General features: G+C 39.2%; 1 protein-coding gene across 1 annotated transcript; it reads right to left on the reverse strand.

Moving 5' to 3' along the window:
- Window positions 1-4,105: 4,105 nt before the first annotated feature.
- Window positions 4,106-15,108, reverse strand: fgf5 (fibroblast growth factor 5). The gene is made up of 3 exons (XM_014994656.2): window positions 13,883-15,108; window positions 10,698-10,801; window positions 4,106-5,082 (listed from the first exon to the last, which is right to left on the reverse strand). Exons 1-3 carry the CDS (start codon window positions 14,082-14,084, stop codon window positions 4,711-4,713), a joined length of 678 nt encoding a protein of 225 aa, XP_014850142.2. The 5' UTR covers window positions 14,085-15,108; the 3' UTR covers window positions 4,106-4,710.
- Between the last annotated feature and the right edge of the window lie 259 nt (window positions 15,109-15,367).

A 15,367-nucleotide genomic window follows, 5' to 3' on the forward strand; every position in this document is an offset into this window, starting at 1 on the left:
GCACCCCCTGGTGGACGGTGGAAAAAAAATCTGCCTATTCAGTGAAAAATATGGAACATAATCTGCTAGACATGAAAATGTATCAGTGAGAGGTTAATCATCTGCAGAGATAGTCAGCATTCTGACACTGTGGGTTGAACGGTAGACTGTTAAACCTGAACTGATGCCCCCGGCTCACCTGATCCTAATTTGTAAATCAGCACACCTGTCCTGTGACTGTCATTTACTGCCACAATGTATATTTAAGACTCAGTTTTCAGGTTTCTTCTAGTTTGGTCAAGTAAGAAAAAGTCTGACGTAGGGCCTGGATCTGGTTCATCTTGGGATTTACAGATCAGCAGCATGATTCAAGGTGGCGGCTTCAGCTGTTTCAGAGACTTGCTGCTCACTGTTTACGCCTGCTGATCAATTAATACATTATTGATTGATGGACTGGATCAATGGGTGTAAGCTGCTGATACCGGAGTACCCTGGTTCAGATTATGGCTTACAAACTATTTTTTGCCATTTGGTAACATTTGGTAAATCTGGGTGGACAAAGATCACATGAGGTTCCTCAGGGCTGCATTTTTGGGCCACTTTTATTCAACTTCTAAAGGTTCTTCCAAATACAACATGTCTTACCTTCCCTCCATATATGCTGACAACACAGCTCTACATTTTTGCCACCACATAAACAGAATACCTTACATTTTCTGAGTCAGTCTGTCCAAAAGAAGGTGAAAAAACCTTTCTTCAACTTAATGAATATAGGACAGAATTTTATTTTATTTTTTTGCTTCAGAAGTTAAAGATCAACATTCAGCTACACCCAAATAAGATGAAAACTACTGAGCAGGTCAGGAACCTTAGGGGAGTTATGGACTACGACTTACATTTTCAATGGCATAATTTTGTCCAGTCAGGAGAAAGAAAAGGTCATGGAGTGTTTTTCTTGACCAACACTGAAAAATGAACAGACTGACTGATGAAGGATGTTAAAATCTTGTTTTTAAGTCTATAAGTTAATAAATGGTTGCTGGGGTAAATTCATCTCCTGATCATTCTCTGTTCCAAGAGCAGAAAAATAAGGAGGCAGCATCTGGTTTATCTGCACATCAGCTCCAGAACCAAATCCCTGAAATCTTCTGTCATTACAACATGCAATGCAAAAGAGCACAGAAGACAGTCCAGCTCAGAATGAGAACGGCACAGGTTACACATTTATTTTTCATTGGGTTGTTCAATAATTAAGTGGGGTTTTATTTCTGGGTAAGAAGACACTGGCTGACCTCAGAAATGAGACGATGCTTGCGTGACAATCTTTAAAGTTGAACCTAAAGAAGCAGCAGGTTCAATTATGTGATTTTTACATATTTGGCTACTAAATGAGATTATAGATGGAGTGTCGATGGGAGGAAGGGAAGTAAAAAAAGCAGCTGAAGCCCAAATAAAAACTTCAGAAACTCTATCATAACTTTAAAATATTAAACGATTGTCTTGCTGCCTTAGAGGAAAATATGGTAAATGAAGAATTTTGCTTGTGATTATGTGATTTTGCTACAATAGTTCTCTTTTTATTTCCTTCTTTGACTGATTACTGTAATATTATGTACAACTCCAGTCAAAAAAAAACAAAAAAACCCCAACAAAACATTTTCCAAACCTCTAAACATCCATGAAAATGTTGGATGTTCAGGGTAACCTTTGGCTGTTCATGCATCACCTTCAAAAGAAGAGAATCTGAATGTTTTCTTTCTCTGATTGAACAACTTCAAATGTTAATGAGGTCAAATGTTCCAAGAGAGGAGAAATCCCACCGATCTGCACATCTGCCAGCAAAGGGAGGATGCTGGTGAGTGAGACAGAGTCAGGAATGTTTTACACTAATGTAAAGCAAAAAAAAAAATAAAACGTCATGGTCCCAAAGGTTTCGGATAAGATCCACTCTCTCAAACCTGTCAGCACACATATCTTTCTGTCATTAAAGCACCAGAGACCCTCTCTAAATACCACCTTGGGATTACAGTGAGATATAATATCTTCTAATGTTTCAGTAAAAGCCTGGAAAGCAATTAGGCATTCATAGAAACGAGTTAGCAGTATACACACACGCACGCACGCACACACACACAGACACACACACACACACACACACACACACACACACACACACACACACACACACACACACACACACACACACACACACACACACACACAGAATCGTTTTCCCAGATGCCCTGTCCAGCATCTGACAGGATCATCCACAAAAACTTTTAATATTTATATTGCATTAAAATTTTTCCATTATGCAGATGTTTTCTTTAAAAAGTTCTGAAAAACGGGTGTAATCTTTAATATGCTTGAGGAAAACAAACACCTACAGCTGCTGAATATTTTACGTCACTTTCATCAGGAAAAGAAACAAAAAAACCAACAACTTTTCAATGATTTTCCCATTCAAGTGTGGAAACAAAAGGAATATTTTGCAGGACATAGATATTTTTTGCAAGTATCTTATACATAAATCCCAGGTATTTTTGTTTACCTTCACAGAATGTGTTAGTCCTCTGCAGTAGGACTAACACTGTTCTTTAAATTCACTCCAGGTTTCAGAGTTTATATATCACAGGGTGAAATTGGGTTGTTTTTTTTATGTTTTCCTGTTATATATATAAAAATGCATCTTTATGTATAACACTCTTAGAATAAAACACTTTAAAATGAAGGGACTAAAGGAAATCCTTCAGACAACCAGATTTTGAAAATCCCAGTTTCTGACAGTTTGACATAAGGTGATGATGCGTTTGTGGTGCTTTTTGATATCTAATGAATGTTTTGAAAATAAAAAATATCCAAATTAATCTGGCAGGACAGGTTATTAATGTAAACATTATGCTTTTTATTAGGGAACCCCTTTTACTTTACATTTTTTCACAGTCAGTTCCTGTTTGTTTCCTTCCTTCACAGTCAGTTCGCGGCTGTTTGCCATCTGATACTTCGGCTCCAACCCTCCTCAGCATCTTTACCCCTCTGCTGATGACAGAGAGGGAATGTCCTGAGGTCAGGACTCTGGGTTTCTTTTTTTTTTTAGGGACAGCCGGTCTCCAAGATGAATTGAGTTTTTGTGACCTTTCACATTGAGAGGGGAGTCTCAGTGTTTTCAGCCTGATTGTAACAGATTCAGTGTTGGAGGGACCTTTGGTCAGTGTCTCAGGTGGGACTCGTCTTTGGGAGCCATGATAGAGCTAAAGAAAAATACTTTATGGTTTGTAAGATCTGAGTTTTCTATTAAAGCTGAAACCTACAACCACAGACAAGTATGTAATAACTTACATACTTGTATTTGTTTGATTGTTTGATTGTATTTCCTGTGTTTGGGTGTCTGCAGCTTAATGTTGTTTATACAAATACAACTTGCTGTGAAAACAACAATAGGCAAATACACACAAGCTGTGGGTCTGTAGAAAACATCCTACGGTGTCCCTGAAGGTATTTTGTGGAGATGTGGTAACTCTTCATAGCATGGAGAAAAATCAAAGTGTTTAAAAGAAACTGGCCAAAGCTGTGCCATTTATATTCCAGGGAAATGGGAAGTGAAGGGTTAATAATTAAAAGTTACTAGTTAATCTTATCAATTTAAAAAAAAAAATAAAAATAATAATAATAATAATGTTGCATTGATTTTATAGAGAAAGCTTTGGGTTCCATTAAGTGTGCCATTAGTTACTTTTTCAGAAGACAATCATTTCTTAAAATTTGCTTAAATTACAGGTTGAATTTTACAAAAAAGAAAAAAATATGTTTCAAGTTAACCAGCAACAAAAGCTGTTTTTAAGGACCTTTAATCCCCTTTCCAAGGTGATAATAATTGTTTGTTTGTCCTCACTTTTTATTATTAGAGATTTTGTCTTGCTACCAAACAATTGATTTTGGAAAATCACAAATCTGCATTAGCCTACGCACAGTTCATTTATTACTCTAGTGATACAAAATTACATAAGAACATCAAATACTTTAGTTTCCAAATCACCAGATTAATCTACGTCTCCAACCCAAAGCTGTTTCCTGTGTTTAAGGTCATGTTAGTGTGTGAAGTAAAGAGTGAAACCTAATGGATTTGTCATTTCATATTTATTAAAATATATAATTTTTTTATTATTTCTCTTATCCAGAGGACATGGAGGATTTCTCTGAACATGCGTTGGACCGACAGTCAGTCCAGGGCCGTTCGGGGGAAATGATTACTTCCTGGTTGGAAAGTTCTGCGTCTGATTGGATCCACACCAACTTCTCCAGGATTAATCAAATCCTCATCCTGTGAACCAACTTTATTTGATTTAATGCAGCCATGCTTTTTATGATTTATTTTAATATGTAAAAATTATAAAACAAGATGTTTATCTGAGACATAAAAAACAGTTTTGTGTAACATTCGATATAAAAACAAAAACTTGTTACCTGATGTGTTCAGGTAGGATTTCTGCTTTCTAAGCATCATAACCAGAACATTAATGATGATGTACAACAGGACAGAGCAACACAGAGTTAAGTGCGAAGAAAACTTCCCCCGTCACCACAGATCCGAGCGTCAGGTTGAGTGAGTGTTCCTGGCAGCAACTTTGGGTTTGTTTTCCATGCTACAGAATCCTGGAATGATTTGAGCATCAGAAATGACTTTTGTCCAGTTTGTTTAAAATTTATTAATCCAGTCCCTCCTTTGCAAACTTATCCGAACCTGAACTTGGGCCAGTATTTGACCTGTCTGTGTCTCTGGACTGGTCCAGGTGGGGCTTTCGGGATCACGGCCGGCGGCCTGGGGGGCGACGGTGGCGGCGCTTTCCTCCTCTCTTTGCTCCGCTCTGTGATGGTGAAGCCTTTCTGGGTAAAGTCATGCAGGCTGGCCCTGGGTAGGAAGTGGGTGGAGACGTGCTGGGATTTGACCCGCGGACTGGAGCCCATTTTAGCTTTCCCCCGCTTATTGAGGGCAACATACCACTCCCGACCGGTCCGTTGGTTCCTGTGGATTACAGAGGCGTAGGTGTTGTAGCTGTTCTCCTGGAAACGTTCCCTGAACTTGCAGTCGTCTGAGAACCATTCCTGTGAAAGAGAGAAAATAAAAGGTATTAGCAGGTTTAAGTTCTAACAAGTCGCCTTTTAAAATAAATGTTTGCAGAACACTGACTCCTTCTCAGAGACTTAATTTAATTATTTTCATTTTTACTCAGTTAAAACTCTTCTTAAAATGGAAAATGTTAAATACCACACAGTTTTTATTTTTTTTCTTCTTTTTATTGTAAATAGAACCACTTATATCCAGCAATGTTTACTAGGCGCAGTCAAATCTGCTTTTATTTAACTTTAGCTAAATATAGCAAACATTAAAAAACATTTTATTCTTGTTGCTGAGAGCAGAAAAGAAAATAATCAGTCAACATTCCCCCCAAATTTGTAAACTGTGTGTTTGTTTCTTTTGATACAATTCTGCAAAACCCTGTTTATGTTTTGGATCTACAATAATTTATACATCATGTTGCTAGTAATTTAAAGTTTACTAGGTCAAAAATCAGTTATTCTTTTCCTTTTTTTTCCCATTTAATCGCATTTTTGGGGCCCAGAGCTTTTCTGACTTTAAGATATTGGCCCATAATTTGAGCAACAAACATCCAAAACTCCTGCTTTTTATACACACCAAGGTGTTCAATTAGCAGAAAATGGTTGCTAAAATCCTTCTTCTATATTAAAGTCCTTGAGTTCATTTCTCTAATTAGTGTGTAATCTGGTTTACACCTGAGGTTAGATTACACAGATGTAGCTGTACATTTTTAGTGTATTTATTGCATTCATATTAAAAATCCCAGCTTTTCAGATAAAACATTCTCAAAGCATTTCTGTACTTGCTCCACAAATGACTCTGACTTTAGAAAGTGGAAATGTTTCACAATTTGGACCAAACCTTGAGGGGAACTTGTTCTGTTCTCAGAGAACACCACCGAAAAGAAACAAACCCATTAGGTGTTCCCTGTTGTACCTAAGAATATCCATGATGGGAAACTTTCAGAATGAACAGATGCTTTCCTTCTTGCAGGGCTTTGACTTTTCTTGTTGAACCTCATGGCATTTTGAAGAAAAACAAGCAGTTCTGCTTTGCTGAAGAGCGCAGCATAGCAGAAAATGATGCCATTCCAGCGCTCAGTAAACATGCCAGTCACAGGAGAGCGCGGTGCGGCTCGTCGCGGAACACTACAACCCTTTGAGTTTTTCTAAGTGACCAACGCTTCCTTTGGGCTGTTGTTTTTAAAAGATGATTAGAAAATTGCTCGGCGCTGCAGAGTCGTCGCTACAGCTGGAATGAAGCGGTTTAACAGAACCGAGCTGCATACCAGCTCTGGTACCAGTCAGGGATTTCGACATTTGGAAACAAAGCCGCCGGAGCGTGCACCAATGAGCTCTCACACCCAGGCACGTAGGCAGAGGAGAAACCCCACGTCTGCTGGCCTTCACGGGTTCATTAGCTGCAGGCAGATTCCACAGATCTGATTGGTTGAATCCTAAAGCTTGGTCACACTCATCAAGACATTTTCCCACAAGCCACAAGTTTTACCTTGTTTTTATATTTACATCTGCAGAACAGAGATGTTTTTAACGTACTAAAGTTACTCTGACGGCCTGTAATGCCACATCTTTGGGGTTGAAAGTTTCTGATTTTCAGGCACAGCTTGGAGGAAAAAACTCTTTCTAGGGAACGTCTGAATCTGAATAAAATGAAAACAATCACGTCTCTTTTGCTCAAACAAGCTCTCGCTAATGAATTTATTTCATCAAACATTGCAAAGGAAATCAGCTTGGGTTTATGATGATCTGTGATGACGCCCCTCCGCCCCGTTCACTTATCTTTTCAGTCTCTGCCATCTGGCAGAAGACTGGGAGTTGACGGGACATCTTTCAGAGAAAATGTGAACTGATCCTTTTCTTCCTGCGCCTGGTGAGAAATGTTGCTCTTATAAAGGTTAATTTAGTAAAAATATTAATTTATCTTTTCCTTATTATTTCTTGTTGTGTGGTCTTGTAATTTTCTCCTAATATTGTTTATGTCATCTCATCGAATGCCTGGTTAGGTATTTTCTTACCTATTCTCATCTTATTGTTTTTAAATCATCTAATCTCCCTATTTCAGTCTAATCTAATCTCAACTCTAAATATCTCGTGTTGTCATTCCTTATCTCATCCATTTAATCTAAGCTGTTTTCAGTTTATCTTATAATGTTTCATCTAACACTAGTTAGTTGGGTGTGTGAAAAACTTTATTGATATTCCGCTAATGTTGAACAAACACAATTTTGCAAGTGTTGTGTGTCCATTAAAAAAGAAAAGCAATAAAATCACACATGAATAAGTTTATTCACGCTGTGAGTGATTAAAAGACATGCTCCGTCATCATCCTCCCACCATTTCCTGTCGTCCACCTTGTCATTTCTGCCAGTAGTAACATCCAGTTGTTGATCACATGAGTTATTTGTTATATTTTCATTGGAGTTGTACAAAGCACAATAGTCACTTCATCCTCACTCCAATTTTGAGTTTTTCCAAATGACTGTTTTTCCATTTATTTTCATAATTGAAAATTCGGAAATTTGAAGGTCAATTGAAGCACAGCTGCAGTCTTGTTGTTTTTCATATAACCTGTATGACTCAACAAATCTTGCCTAATTATGTCTTTCTTCACATCTGATCTTATCTCAGCTCTCTGGTGTCGAGGCTCTTTGTCTCGTGTTTCAGCTTAGATTTATCGTTGCTGTTGAAGATACGAATGCAGAGGATGAAGAATGTAACATGACTGAGAGGCTTGAGGTTTTCCATAAACACCAGATTGGAGTTTTACTTCTGCAAATATTTATCAGAGGGATCTCTGCTCCTCTGGCTAGAACAGGAAGAAAGAAACAAACCTCTGCTACTCATCTAAAATGCTAATATTAAAGCTCCTGCAGATAAGAAATTTATTTTGTTGAATCATTCTTCAAACCATCGAGGTTAAATAAAAACTACCAACTGAGGTCTTTAAGGTTAAGAGAGGTTGGCTCTGTTGCTGCTCTGCAGTGGCTCTTCATAATGTGAAATAGGAAACACATTTTCACCAGTTGTTCCTTACAGAGCAGCCTTATGAGAACAGTTGTCCAATAATTTTATACATTGAGGAACAGGAATCCAAACCACTCTGTTTGAAAATACAACTACCCTGCTGTTAAGTCGTGATTTAATTATGGTTACTCACATTTTTTGAATAATTTTCACCAGCTACAATGAGGCCACAAAGCTGCCTGACCTGCAGCATCAAAAATCACTTCAAAAGAACCTGCATGACATCAGGAAGTAGGCTAAAAGATCTCAAAAAGCAGCACATCATGCCCTGATTTAAATATGTTCAAAAAAGTCATTGATAGCTAAATATCACTGTGCAAAGGCCAAGTAGGAAGAGTTTGGACAACACTGACACAGGCAAATTCAATAAGCATTTATAAACTGCATTTTTTTGTTTCCTCCTGCTATTGTTGTGTGATATTAAAGTGTATTTAGTGATCTAAATAATTTAGTCGTGAAAAAAAAAAATCACAAATGGAAGAAATCTGTGGGAAGACTAATAGTTTTTCGTGGTTACTGTAGCTATTTACATCATGTCATTGTCTGGTTCAGACCTCAAATTAAGCATCTGTTTAACTCCAGCTGCGTTTCCATTGACCATAAAGTTGTACAAAGTGGAATTCCGAAATTGGCTGAATGGAAAAACATAATTAAAAAAAAAAAAATCATGTTTTTCTGTAAAAAGTGTTTTTTCAGCTGTATTGAAATAGATGTATGTGTAAAACTGCAATTGAAGCAGCACATTTTTAACATCACATGATCAGCAACTGGATGTTACTACTGGTGGAAACCATGAAGAAGACGGCAGGAAATAGAAGGAAGATGATTGCTCAGCGTGTTTTCAATGACTTATGTGAACAAATTCATTCATGAGTGATTTAATTACATTTTGTATTTAATGGAAACAGCATATGAAATTGTGGGATTTTTTTTTCAACATTATCAACAGAGTTTTGAACACATTTCTGATGGAAACACAGCTTGTGATATTCAAATTATCCCAAAAGTGGAACTGAATATTTACTTTGAGGAATAACGGCTCATCCCTTCCCACTGACATGATTTCCTGAAACAGTACGAGGAGCTGAAGCGGCAGAAGTCGCCTGTGCTGGGCATCGACTCTCTCAGCAGACCGTCCGGCTCTGAGCCCGCTGCCCTCCAGCTGCTTGTTTACCCGCCATATTGATTTTCACTTCGTGGCTCGCTCCGCTGCATATTATCAGACGTCCCAGACTGGACTTAATCTGTTCTTCCCATTAACACTCGCTAACCGGGAGTCGCTTCTATCTGTTCGCCTGCCAAGGCTCCCACAGATGACTTGCTGGTGATTCTGACCGCTGACTGGTCGGCCGGCCAAGCTGCTGTGGCAAGATTTCAGCTTGCTGTGCATTCGGGGGGATTTAAGAACCTCCAAAACAGCGGCTAAAGATTACAGCAGAGCGCGAGCGCCATGACATGCTTACGTCAGATTCTGTGGCTTTCTGCTGCAGATGCCAAGCAGAACAAACTCATAAAACAAACATGGCTGCGGCAGGAAGGGATTCCATGGAGAACCGTTTCATGAGCAAAGGATGCTCCGCTGTAGCCATGAAGGAAGGAGAGGCAATGATTTAATGTTAGATAAAAGAACAAGTATTCCTGCTGCCCTGCAAAAACAGAAAGTCTTACCAAGTATCTTTGGTCTAGTCGTAGACCAAAGATACTTGGTACATAAGACAAAACAAACTTCCAAGTAATTTTTCAAAGAGATATTGTGGAGTCATCATTTAGAGTCAATAGTTCCTTAATATTGATGAAAAAGAACTGGTTACATGAAGAGATGCAGAAAGAATCGCAATTCCTAGATCTGAGAATTCTGAATCGATTCAAAATGATCAGGAATTGATTTTAAATACTCTGAAGTTGTACGTTTTTGCTGCTCCTATTTGCATTATTTGTTGTGTATCACATCCACTGAGCCACCGTAGAAGGCCGTCTTACACACCGTTTCATGAGCAAAGGCTAAGCTAACGCTACGCAGGAAATTTTAAGTTACAGAATTTTACAGTTTGTGTGTAAATGTGAACTGAACGCTAAGATACTAAAAGATCTGCATTTTGAGTTGTAAGTGAAATAATCTGCCAGTATAACTAGTACTTTTCTTGCTGAAAAGTACTAGTTACCAGTTAAGCTAGTTTCGTCTTGATTCAAGTATACTGAGATATTTGCACTGGAAACTCGACCAAAAATACTTGGTAAGATTTTTAAGTGTTTTTGCAGTGAGGCTGGTCCTGGTCAGGAGTTGGTTGCTGATACGTTTTGGCCTTAAAAAAACAAAACAGAATCTTGAGTTGCATTATGCAGAGGCCTGTGAGATAAACATAATGAATGATTGAGCAGCAAAACAGACACTCTTCCACTTGAGGTGGTTTCTGCGGCCTGGAGAGGACGATGAAGGTGAGGACATCAGAGAATCTGAACCAGAGGACGGGGAAGGTCAGCGGAAGTCTCTGGAAAATCTAATCAGGTTCTGATGCTGCAACATTCCCATCAGAAGCCGTTTTGGGAAACATGCGAGGGGTTTGTGGAGTCCTTACGGTAGCGTGAAGCCGTCCTCTTTTATTCATGGCCAGGAATCTGTTGCTGTAAACCCCTCTGATGCCGATGACGCCCTGAGAAATCGCAATCAGCTCCAGAACACCTGGAAAGACAAAGACCACATCTTGACAACTGAAGGACAATAAAATCAGTTTATTTCCAAAGCTCTCACATCAGCTCTTTTATTCGATTCAGCTGCACGTTAAAAAGTCTCTTAGTCTTCACTTTGAAATCAATTTGAAGCGGCAGAAGAGCTTAAACATCAGTAATGACAGATATGGAAACTTATTGGTCATCGCTTCAAATGGGTAATTTGGATTTTTCTTTATTTCACAGGTTAATCGTTCTCAATGTTTTACCTACAGAAGACAGCAACTGGAACAAACAAGTTGACTGTTACTCAGAAAAATAAATTAGGAAAATTATGGAATAATTTCATTTTGAGAGAAAGACCTCGATTAAACCTCTCCCAGGTAAATCCCACGCACTAAAGCAGTCAAATCATGACAGTTATTGTCTTTTCCCCATCAATCCTTATAGCTGATACTGTCCCGTTAGTTTCAGCTTTAGGATGTTGGTCCCTGCAACAAAAAGTCTGGGCACCTCAGATTTAATCTTCCTCAGGGCAGGATGGACGTCTGTAAGTCAAATGTTTGTCATGAGTAATGTCCCGACTTTTCATGCCTCTCAATAAGAGCTTTGATCGTGTTTTATTTGCAACATATATTTTTAAGGCAATGCATATGATGAAAACATAAAGTTAAGGAGTATTCTAGTGTGTTAATGGGGAAAATACTATAGGAACAAATCAGATCACGGTAAAATAAAAAACTGTCATATCTTAAAAACAATAAGTTTGCTGTAGCAAACTTGCAATCTCTTCAGCATTTGTCTGTTTTCTTAAAAACTGAACAAAACCAGAATGCAGTAAAAACTAATTTTCTTCTTCTCTGTATTTTTTTTAAATCTCTGAGATTCATTCAGACTTACAAATTTAAAACATCCTGACTCGTGTTCATCTGCTGTTTGTCAGGCTGCGCACACACACACACACACACACACACACAGATGGCTGCTGCATTTAAACCGATGTAACCTGACAACACTGTGACGAGACCATGAAATGAAGGCACATGTGAGCTTCCACAGGGAGCGTCACCTGTTTCATCAGACTTCAATAAAAACTGAAACACATATTTACAGGTTTCTAACCAGGACACACACACTGGTTTACATAAGAATTTATGCTCATTAAATATTTTTCATGTTTCGTCCCTTTAAAGTCACAAACATCAGTGTTTATGGGATTTTATGGGATTTTACATGACATCTAAACATTGCCGTTGGATTTGGCTCCATGAGTGAAAACTTTGCAGAATTTTCTTTTGCTGAAACTGCAGCTGCAGGTCTTTAGACTGACATTTCTGCCAGTTCTTCTTTGCAGAATAACTCAACCTTGGTCCGACTGGATGGAGAGAACGGCTGAAACAATTAATCGGATTAGTCAAACGAATCGTGATGAGTTGATTGTTGGAATAAACATCAAATAATTTCGCAATCGATTAATTGCTAACTGGAGAACACAGACTCAAAAAAGGCCATTTGCTGAAAAAACGATATATTCAGAGCAAAACTTCAGCTAAAACAGCACAGAATACATTTTGCATTTAAGATTAAATGCAAAATGCAAGTATGCTTTAACCAAAACCTAAAGGAATCCGGTGTTATTGCATTTTAGGCAATAAAATGTTTATTTTCTTGTTCAAAATAAGAATTTAATTATACATTTATTTGCATCTTTTAATCTATTTCTAATGTTGTATAAAAATGCTGAGGTGGTTAAATGAACATTTTTATTAATCCAATTAACTGATTAGTGGTCAGAATGATTGATTACTAAAATCATCGTTAGTTTCCCCCCCTAATGGGGAGCATCGATATACAAATCTCACCACAGATTCCCAATTAGATTTAGGACTGGACTTTGACTGGGCCACTCTGAACCATTCAGTTGTATCTCTGGCTGGATGTTCAGGGTGGTTCTCCTGCTGGGCGCTGAACCTCCACCCAGTCCTGTCACATGCTGAGGAGCAGCACAGCGCTGCAGCTGCAGCCACTGACATTTTTCCAGGTGTGTTCAAGCTGATGCAGTGTTAGCTTTCAGCTACACACATTTTACTAGTAGAGTAAAAAGGTTGATTTAGGTGTTGGTTAACCAGAGCAGCTCGTTCCTGCTCTGATTGACACAGGGTTCGTCTTACACCTCTTCCATTAAGACCACATTTATAAAGCGCATGAATAAAGACATCCTGTCAAAAGGAAAGCTGGATTTATGCTCAGATTAAAATACACACAGGTGAACTGCTCATAATTAGTTATTAATGAGGTTAATTTTAAAGTGAATTGCATGCATTTAATTTTATTCAGGGGTATCACAGTAAAGGGGGCAGTAACATGAAATCTAATGTTAAAAATTCAAGAGGATATCGGTGAAATGAAGGGTTTTACATCTGTGCATTAATTTGAACTCAAGGAGAAATGACCAGTTCAGCAATAAGAAATCAGCTCTCATAATATCTTTACTTATTTAACTTTAAGAATAAAATCTAAACTTCTTGGTTTTACATTTCTGATTAGACAAAAAACATCCTCTCTGTCTCTTTGGGCATAAATGCTGAGTGATTTATTGCTGCAACCTGAACACAATCCACAAAAAGACCCAACATCATGCTATCCATCGAATATTGACTTTGTTGCTCGTTTCATCCATCATTTCACTCTAACGGGGTTTAAATCAGGAGGTTTAACTTCCTCTGCGTCAAAGTTTTATCAGACAGACCCTTTTATTTAAGCAGCATTTATTTTGTGCTGCGCAGTGGAGTCGCGCTGTTGTGATGTCAGTCACGCTGATTTGCAGCAGCGCACATCCCGGAGCTGCACCTGTTACTTCCACAAATAGTCTACCTGCCAACATCCCGGACGGACACAAACGAGGCTCGTCAACCTGATGACTTGTGCTGAGATATTTCACACCTCTGCTCCTGTGGAAACCATTACTGTTCCAACTTACAGGAATAACATTCATGAAAACAACCAGGAAACTTAGGGGGGATAAAGAGGAGTCGCGTCCAGACGTTTAGGATTCAGTAGTTGAACTGCTTTGTGCATGCAGGGGGAGACTTACTCAGCTGGTTGGGCTCATGGCTGCCGTTCACTCTGCCGTCGGGATGAATCTGGAGGTGGAAGCCGATGCCAACCCTGCAGTAGAGCCTGCAGGTCCTGCGTCCCGAGCTGATCCCCTCCTGAAGGAGCAAAGAGGTGCGCTGCGCTGCGGCCGCCGCGCAAATCCAGTGAGCGAAGGTCAGAAGGCAGAGAGGAACATTCATTCTTCCCAGCTGGAGCCTCTCACCACGCCGCGTTTCGCATTTTAACCGATCCAGTGGCGAGGTCAAGAACCCAGGAGGTTTGCGCGCACAGGCGTGCGGCGCGGGTGGGCATTACCCCGGCCGCGGTGCTTCTGCTGGGGATATTTATAACGCCAGTGAGCTCACAGCTTCATGCATGCCTGAGCTCTAAAGGACGCTCTTTCAGCGGGATTTTGTCGCCGAGATGCCACTCCTGCTCAGCACCGACCCACAGCAGCGGGGCGTGAAGGAAGCTCCACCGACACGGAGCTCTTTCCCAGAGATCCTCCGCGCCAGGACGCAGCATTTTACGCACAGAGACAAAATATTTTGAACGGGAGTGGGTCGGTTTGTCCCCGGAGCTGCAGGACGAACGTCTCACCTCCTTCTATCTATAAAGAAAAGTTTAAATCTCCGACTCAGACTCTGGCTCTGAGGCTTTGTGATGTTTTACCTTCATGAAGAGCTGAATCATGTATTCTGAGCAGAATGCATGTCCAGGGTACGGACAGAATAAAAACTTAATGCTTCAGTAAAACAGACATTCCTAATGAATATGGTGATTTTTACAGATTTTACAGAGCCTCATCACATTACAACAAATGTTTTGTTTTATTCAGGTTTTAAGTGATACAGCAACATAAAGTATAATTGTGTTGGTTTCAAGTTTGATTTGCATAACTGTGAAATTGATATGCTTCTAACATTTTCTACACAAAACAACTGGAGCTTGGTGCAGTCGGGTCTCTTTGCTGGTGGCGCTCTGAGTCCTGTTCGCCCAGGGCACCAAACGGGCTCAGACCGCCTCTGCTTAAAACCCAACATCCTTTAAATTCCTCCCTGACCTGTCCGCTGCGTTCCTGGGTTCTGGCAGAAACAGAGCAGCTGGATTTACACTCAGATCAAATTACTTACAGGTGGACGTTGTTTACCAGTTAGGTGAAAATGAAACTGGGTTTGTACATGCACAAACATTTAGAAAACAGTTATCTCTTCTATACACTACTTCAGTCATATAAAATTAAACTGATGCACTAAAGTTTGTTGTTACTTGATTAAAAAGTTGCAGAGGTAAATATCTAAAATATTGTTCTTAAATACTGTTGCAGATCTGTTCAACACCAGGAGATGAAGACTGATTATAGGTCAGAAAACATGAGATAAAACTGAGGACAAAGACCTGAACGCTTCTCTTTTATGGACTTGTGTTTGCTTTTCAACAACACAAATTATTTAAAACTTGAGAAATGTGCAACTTTCTTATA

This window comes from Poecilia mexicana, unplaced genomic scaffold, assembly GCF_051168715.1.
Source record: "Poecilia mexicana isolate PSO_F unplaced genomic scaffold, ASM5116871v1 scaffold_9, whole genome shotgun sequence".
NCBI classification, from domain to species: Eukaryota; Metazoa; Chordata; class Actinopteri; order Cyprinodontiformes; family Poeciliidae; genus Poecilia; species Poecilia mexicana.

Bases quoted from the DNA above. Each gene is read 5' to 3' on its own strand.
- fgf5 (XM_014994656.2), bottom strand. From the start codon at position 14,084: ATGAATGTTCCTCTCTGCCTTCTGACCTTCGCTCACTGGATTTGCGCG. The intron at 10,802-13,882 runs GTAAGTCTCCCC...TTGTCTTTCCAG, and splicing joins CCATGAGCCCAACCAGCTGA to GTGTTCTGGAGCTGATTGCG. The intron at 5,083-10,697 runs GTAAGGACTCCA...TCTCTTTCACAG, and splicing joins GAGGACGGCTTCACGCTACC to GAATGGTTCTCAGACGACTG.